This window comes from Pithys albifrons, chromosome 1, assembly GCF_047495875.1.
Source record: "Pithys albifrons albifrons isolate INPA30051 chromosome 1, PitAlb_v1, whole genome shotgun sequence".
NCBI classification, from domain to species: domain Eukaryota; kingdom Metazoa; phylum Chordata; class Aves; order Passeriformes; family Thamnophilidae; genus Pithys; species Pithys albifrons.
The window spans coordinates 116,286,585-116,294,626 of NC_092458.1; the positions used below are offsets into that span (position 1 = coordinate 116,286,585).

At 47.3% G+C, this 8,042-nt stretch overlaps 1 protein-coding gene across 1 annotated transcript; it reads right to left on the reverse strand.

Annotated features, from left to right (window-relative positions):
• Window positions 1-6,566: 6,566 nt before the first annotated feature.
• Window positions 6,567-7,644, reverse strand: CLDN8 (claudin 8). The gene is made up of 2 exons (XM_071573173.1): window positions 6,954-7,644; window positions 6,567-6,784 (listed from the first exon to the last, which is right to left on the reverse strand). The coding sequence occupies exons 1-2, from the start codon at window positions 7,607-7,609 to the stop codon at window positions 6,616-6,618; spliced, it is 825 nt and encodes a 274-aa protein (XP_071429274.1). The 5' UTR covers window positions 7,610-7,644; the 3' UTR covers window positions 6,567-6,615.
• Window positions 7,645-8,042: the final 398 nt, after the last annotated feature.

Genomic DNA, 8,042 nt, shown 5'->3' on the forward strand with positions numbered 1-8,042 from the left:
GTGGCCCTCACACCTAATCCTTCCCCAGATCTCTGCTCAGATTTACATTTTCTCTTCCCCTCAAATCAGGATGTTCATTTGAATCTTTCTCTGGGGCAGCACCTTCTGTTTCAGGTGCTGATGCCCCTTGAAAAGGAGGAGGTAGAGCTTCTCCAGTCCACATGATTAACAGGACCTGCCAATGATCCTCAGTGTTTAATTAGTTATAGGCATCAATAATGTAATTGCCTCCCAGAAAGCAGGTTTAATTCTTCTTTGAATAACCTCTATGTACATTGAATTTCAGAGTCCATATACATACACATGCCCCTATAAAGAGAGAAATAGACTTTAATCTTGTACAAATGTACAGCCATAATATACATAGATCATTAAGTTCTCTCATCAAGAATAAATAGGTTGGTTATGCCACAGGCTAATGAGCTGAATTTAAGGTTCAGTAACATTTCTGGAACAGTCAGATCTGTAGATTTATCAAAAGCACACTTTAGATTAGGAGTTACAGTTAAGTCTTTCAACCTCCCAGTTACCCAGGAAGGCTGCAGAGCCTGGGAATGGGAGCTCAGCAGGCAGGGACTCACCCTGCATCCCACCCCTTGGGCAGAGGGGCTGGACCTGGACCTTCCTCTGCAAGGGAAATCTGTTTGAAGTGTACAATGAGCAGGGTTGGGACTGTCTGCAGATCATTTGTTTTGGAAACATGTGTGAGTGGCATCAGTTCCTTCCTGCTTGTGGCTTACACTACCCATTCATTACATGCTGGGTTAACCACTTGCTTTTCAGCTGTTTACTAGGGCTGGTCAATGAAACCTCACTGGAGTTAATGGTTCCATTCCTTCCTGTGGTATTTTGATTGACTGCTGCATCTTGAGCTTGCTGGTGAAGCAAAAGGTGACCTTGAATGTGTTTTACTTCAGGAGAAAAAGGACTGAAGCCAACAGAGGCCTTTTTGTTCGTGCCAACTTGATATTGCTGCCTGCACTTCTGCTAAAGTTTTTTGATGTTACAAGATGAAGGCACATCTCTTTCCCCCTCTCTTCAAGTGAGGAACATGTGCTCAGTGTAGTGTGGAGAGAGATTCTCCCCAGCACACAACAGGCACTGCACTTGGGCACTGACCTCTGGCTGGGAGCCAGCCCAGCACTGACAGCTGAATTGCAAAGAACTCCAATTTATTTTCTGTCCTCCTCCTCAGCACACCTGAAATTCCCAGCCTGACAAAACTGCCAGACTCAGAATGATGTTCCAGGGCTGAGGAAACCTGTCTCCTGGACACTGAATGAACTCCAGCTTGGTGTAACAAAACCCTACAGCAATAAAATATTAAATGCTCCTCTGAGTGTTTAATGCACCTGAAGCACTTCAGGCTTTTACAAGGCATTTGTCACCTCCACACCTGTGCACAGGGAGCAGCCATTCTGACAAGAACAGAACCTGCCAGAAAACACACTGTCTTACTTTGCTGTGTAATGACAAGACCTCAGAGCGCATTTGGGGGGCATTTGATTGTGCTGCTGTCATTAAGCTGTTGGAAAAACAACAGTGGCAGATTCCCAAGGTGGCATTGACTGTTTTCCTAAGTGCCAGCAGCAGGATATACAGTTAGGCTACTACTGGATGAAGCCCAGGGGAACTGCTTTATTTACATCATTTAAAGTGGTGGAATAAAAGAGGAAGAGAAGGTACATTGTGGCAGTGATGGGCTGAAGGCAGCTGAGAGGAAAGGTTTGTAGAAACAGGGGGTAGCTTTCATGGTGCTGCTAGAAAAAAGTTCTGAGGCTCAGAATTCCAAGAGAGATTGTTTCTGGAGCTCAGGATCCTAACCCTTGAACTAGAGCTTTCCAGCAACCAAGCAATGCAGGTAACTAAACCAGTAAGTCTCAAAGATGAAGAAAAGGGGGTTTTTCCATCTTTCTTAGTCGCGATTTGGGTGCCTCCCTGTCCTGTCCCACTCACCTTTTGTCCTCTCTGAAACCCCACCTCCTGAATGTGACTAATTACACTGTTAATTTCCACCTCCAAAATGAGCTGCACCTCTGCTATCCCCAGCCTTGTGCACCCAGTGACTCCCCCAAACCTGCCACCCTCACACAGCAGGGCCACCTCTGTCCCACACTCTGCCCTTTCTCTCTCTACCCAAACCTCTTTGCTTCTCCTCAGGATGTTCCAGTTACTGCTCTCTCCTGAGCATCAGGATTCCCCTCTTCCCTTGGGCACCCTGCCTGGCTTTCTCCAGCTACCAATCTGGGCATCCCCCAGGAAGGAGCAGCGTAGCCCCTGCCCATGGGACCTGCAGAATTCAGCTCCCAGTTTTCCTCAGTTCCCCTTCAAACAGTGGGAGGGAAAAGCATACACAGGAGAAGGGAAGCTCTGTCTGGCCAACCAGCTGTTCCTGCACTCACACAGGAGAACCTCTCCAGGAAGTCACGAATCACTTTGGATTTGTGCTGGCACAGAGACCAACCAGGAGCATTTCCCAGGAAGCAATTAATTTTTGCCCCTTGCTCTCAGAACAGCCTCTCCAGCACCAGGAATAGCAGCAATTCCAAGGATGCACCACTGCCACTGTAATTCTGCACTTGGATGCATCTTCCTGGGGCTGGTGTGTCCACCCAGGGACAGCCCACGGCCTGCAGGGGCACAAGGGGGTCACCACTGTGGGCACAAAATTTCTGCTCAGGGGCAAGCCGGTGCTGTGCCCAATTACAGCATGCTGAGTATTCCAACTGAGGAACTTTCTCCATGGTCAAACTTTCATTCCAGATGAGAAATGTAAGGTTTGAACAGAGGACAACACTCCAGAAGAAGGAGGAATGTCTAATAACTATTTGTACCAACTATATGCTGGGAGTTCAGGGGTTGGAAGTTTGGGCAGGAAAAAAACCCAAATCTAGAAAACAGTCTGATATGTGCAGACTGACTTCAGACCAAGGAGAAAATGGGGGAGGAGAAGGTCTCAGGAAATCTGATGCTTTCATGCTGTGATGGAACCAGACTCACATTGCCAGGCAGAAAATGGTGTGTGAAGGATCATTAAGATGAGAGGATCTGTATCTCTACCATTGCCAATGAGGTGAGAGTGCCTGGAGCACTGAGGGAGAACAGCTCCTCTGATCCTCATCACATTTTATTTATTAATTAACTGAACAGCTCAAGGATGTGAATGTGGCTTAAAATTTCCTTAGAAAGCACCTGGAAGTAAATGGAATGTGAAAGAAAATGCAGTGTGGATGTGGCTAAAAATAAGCTCAGGTTTTGTTTGGTAACATTTGCTAGAAAATAGAAGTTGATAAAATCTAATCCAGTTGGACCTTATTAAAGCACTTGAAACAGCAGTGGGAAATCAAGAGAGACACTGAAGGGATGGAGAAGAGTAACAACAGTGTAATGCAGAGGCAGAATCTGTGAGTGAGTTAAACAACAAAAGGAATATTGGAAGGAAAACTTCCACATTCCCATTTCCAGACATTGATTTCTGCTGGTGTTGGAGCCAAGGATTTCTCTGGGGTCTCATCTTGGTACCCTCGGGGTACTTCAGATCTTGAGGGCTGGAATAACAGGATTGCAATAAATTCAACATATTCAAGGAAGTTCTTTGCATGGTTTTGAGCATCTCTTACCCCCTGCTATGATAACCTGCAGCAAGTGAACTGAGTGCTCAGCAGTGCTGGGGCTTCCTCTGGGATCCTTTGTGCAGTTTTGGGCAACAAACCTGAAGAGAGAGCTGAAACAGCCAAAAACAGCCAAAGGATGGGGAGAAATGGAAGAGCTGCCAGTGAAGAAAGAACTGGAGATGATTAAGCTGAGCAAGAGAGATTCAAGAGGTCAGATGGTAACAGTGCTGAAGTAAGGAAAGGGCTGCCTGCCTTGAAGGAAAGAAGCAGTCTGTTTGCCTGCTGCTGAGGGGAAAGGAAATAGTGCAGCAGCCTCAGTCTGCAGTGGGGAGATTTAGTTTAAGCTTTGTGAAAACCTTTTTTAATGAAAATTATAATTAAGTACTGTGATAGATTGCTAAGAATACTGCAGAACAACCACCTCTGGAAGTTTTTACTGCACAAAGGTCTCTCAGGAATCATTTCGGTGGTTTTATTCATTAAGAATTAAAATGAAGTTGTTAATAGATATCACTTTTTCTAGACTGGACTCCACTCAAACTATCTTCTTCTCCTATTTGTCCTCTTTGTCCCTGCATGGACCACCTTCCACCAGTGAAAGGAGCTGATGGTGCTGATGGGACTCTTGGCATTATTCAGCTAAACTAGTTGGCATCAGCCTTCTCACACCTCAAGCAACACAGATTTCAGATTGCCAGTGCCCTGCATACCTCAGGTGTTGGTTCCTTGCTGAGACTTTTCAGGAAAGTATTGTGGCCACCAGGGATGAGAGGGGAGGCAGAATGGTTAGCAAGGGATCATTTTGCTTTGCCTCCTATGGTTTCATCCGTGGTAGAGCCCCAGGCAAAGTCAGAAGGATCCAAAATGCAGATGGAGACAGAGGCTCAATTCAGGGGCTCAACTCTGCTGTGCAAGGCAAGCCAGGGACAGTGGGCATGGTGGTGTCAGGACCTTCCCAGGTCTGGACTGACCCACTGCTGCCCTTCTTTCATCTCAGCAGGAAAGAAGCAGAGCTGTGCACCAATCCTCATGCTCAGAACACCCACTGTATGTGCTGCCTGGGGTCGGAATGTGACCCTTGGAGAAGGGTTTAAATTCCAAAGAGGAATGTGTGCACATGAAGAGCAAAGGGGAACAAGCCAGACACCTTTGTTTCCATTTATGGAGGCAATACTGCTTATTTCCCAAATAATTTCTCCTGTGTGTAAGCAGGAACAAAATTTAAATTACAGGATTTAATATTTCAAAGTTTATTGCTTCAGGCAGGTGTTTTGTGCCCCTAGATGGGACTGAGCTGGGGCTTTTATTTTAGGTCTCTTGAAGGTATTTGGATTTAAGGAGGAATCTCTTCATGGAAAAGGTTGTTAGACATTGGAAGGGGCTGCCCAGGGAGGTGATGGATCCCCATCCCTGGAGGTGTCCAAGGAAGCACTGGATGTGGCACTCAGTGCTCTGGGCTGGGGGACAAGGTGGGCATCAGGCACAGGGTGGGCTGGGTGATCCCAGAGGTCCTTTCCAACCTTAGCAATTCTGAGATTCTTCATGGGTGAGATCCAATTTAAAGGATGCAGCTGGATGTGTGTGGAAGGTACTTAGAGGGCACAAGGGCATTACAATCAGGTGAACTGTTTGCAGCATGTATAGGATTTTTCAGGGAGATTTAAAAGCCCTTAAGAGCCCCACTCACAGCCCACTGGACTGGACTCGTGGTTTTGCTCATCCAGGGGACAGTTTGGGAAATCTTTTCATAGTCTTCTCAGATCTTTGGTGTGTTCTTTGGAGTTGCATCTGATCAAGTGAAGAATTTGCTTCTGAACGTTCAAGGGGCAATAGTGCAAGGAATTTGCTAGAAAACTACAGCTTACGTAATAACCTCCCTGTGAAATGTTTAAAAACAATCACACTCCAGAACAAGAATGTTGCTCTCCATTAAACAGCACAAACTGAATTATGTTCCCGGTTCTGTTAAAGGCAAAATTCCATTGATTACTGTGGGTCTGGAGTGACACCTTATTAACTGGTTACAAAAATTCTGTTAAAATGTAACTACATTGATTATTTTGGGTCATTTATTAAAGCAACTTTTATGGAATAACTTAGATTTCCTTAGGCTTGGCTTCTTTACATTGTTGCTTACCACAGGTGCAGGATCTTATCACAAAAAATATTGCTCAACCTGTTTTAATGGAAACTGTGAGAAAATACTATCCTTGTTTATATTCCTTCTGCCTGTAAACTATGGTGGTGTGAGTGGATCTCACCAAAACCCTTGGTCTGATTGCACAAAAGAGCTTTATTTAAAATATATATCTATTTAAGAGTCCTGCAGGAAGTAACCAACACAGTGTTTGTGATAACAGAAAGGGTTGCAAGCCACGAGGAGTCTGCAAGGCAGTACTGCTGCTTCTGAAAAGAAGGCTGTGAATGAGTTTGACCTATATGGGTTACAAAAGAAATATTAACTTTCCCTGAAAGGATGATAATTAGGATAAACAGAAGGAGCTGTGTTTATTCTCTGAAGCAAGGGATATTTTTTCATATATTTCAGCTTACCTTGCTCTGCTGAATAAATTCTCCATGCAACCTTCCATTAAGCCTACAGTAAATCAATCCCTTAGTGAATGCTTTTCTTTTAAACCATTATTATCTTGTCTTTATTCACTGTTATCCCTGCTTTCCCAGGCAGAAAAAAAACCCCAGCAGCTTTACTCTGCTCTTCTTTGCAACAGGCCAGGATTTCATATTACAGTGTAATTTTAAGCCCTTTATTACTGTTTAACACATAAAATGCGCCCCAAAGCAAAAGCAAAGCCACACAACCCAAAAGCTATTCCAAGTTGCTACTCAAACAGCATTAAATATTCACCTTGCCATGCACTAAAACTGTCCTTGCTGCAGCAGCAGCCCCAGCAGAGCCCACCTGTGGGTGGCTGCAGCTCCAAACCACAGCCCCAGGAAGAGCAGGCGAGGGGCAGAAGGCAAAGGCAGCTTTCCATGTGCCTCAAACCCATCCAGCAGGCACTGCTGCAGAGCTGAGGACTGGCAGGAGGCATCTAGACATACTGACTCTTGGAGTAGGAGCTCTTGGTGATGCTGCACAGCTGGGGACAGACAGGAGCCATCTAGACATGCTGCCTCTTGGAGCAGGAGCTCTCAGTGCTGCTGCAGAGCTGGGGACAGACAGGAGCCATCTAGACATACTGACTCTTGAAGTAGGAGCTCTCGGTGCTGCTGCACAGCTGGGCACAGGCAGAAGCCATCTAGACATACTGACTCTTGGAATAGGAGCTCTCGGTGCTGCTGCACAGCTGGGCACAGACAGAAGCCATCTAGACATACTGACTCTTGGAGTAGGAGCTTTCGGTGCTGCTGTGCTGCTGTGGGCTGTGGTGGGTTGGGGAGGAGTATCTGTGCCTTCTGGGATGCTCAGCACAGCAGGAAGAGCAGCAGAACATGGCTCCAGCGGCCACCAGGCAGAAGGAGGCCACCCAGCCCAGGTACAGGGCCTCTCCAAGCTCCCTCTTCTGAGCAATGTTGACCACAGGGTTGTAGAAGTCGCTGATGATGGAGTTGGCGACCCAGCAGATGGGAACGAGCTCGACCAGCCCTGAGAGGATGAAGAGCAGACCAGCAGCCAGGAGGATGCAGCCCTTGGCTTGCCAGGGGCTCTGTGGGCACCGCGTGCACCTCATCCCGATGGCAGCAAGCACGAAGGCGAGGAGGGAGAGCGCCGAGCCCGCACACATCAGCCCCCGCGACGCCTGCAGGTCCGCAGACAGCGCCAGCACCGAGTCGTAGGCCTTGCACTGCATCCTGATGTTGACCTGCCTGATGCAGTGCATCCACAGCCCTTCCCAGATGGTCTCAAACACGATGATGTTGTGCTCGATGAAGGCAGACACCCTCCACTGGGGCATGGCCGTGACAGCAAACGTCCCAACCACGCCGAGGCCACCAACGACCAGCCCAGCGAGCTGCAGAGCCCCACTGACCATGCTGCCTTGGCCAGGGGAGCCCACCCAGGCAGGCAAAAACTAGAGCAGCTGCTTCCAAAAGCCCTTGTCCCAAAGGTTTCAGAGTCAGGCTGCACAACCCTAAGTCAGCTGGGAGCTGGCACGGACTCCACAGGACTTGGCTGCTCCTCCATCCCCTTTATAATTCCCCAGCCACGGCTGCTCAGAGAGACAAACTGAGCAATCAAGTGGAACAACTTTCCAGAGCAAGAGAAAGGACAGGGGGTGTGTGAACCAGCAGGAGAAATGTACCTTCTGAGGCAAATGCTTTGCATTGAAGTTGCTTATTAAAAAAAAAAAAAAATTAAAAAATCCCAAGCCTCGCCCTTAAACCTGGCTGTGTTCTGCTGCTTTGTCTGTGCTGAGGGAATGGACTGGTGTCTGCAGGGAGAGACTGGTGCAGTTGCTGGGTCTG

Coding starts and splice junctions, on each gene's coding strand:
- CLDN8 (XM_071573173.1), bottom strand. CDS start 7,609: ATGGTCAGTGGGGCTCTGCAGCTCGCTGGGCTGGTCGTTGGTGGCCTC. Junction 6,785..6,953: donor AGCTCCTACTCCAAGAGTCA/GTATGTCTAGAT, acceptor GTCTGTCCCCAG/CTCTGCAGCAGCACTGAGAG.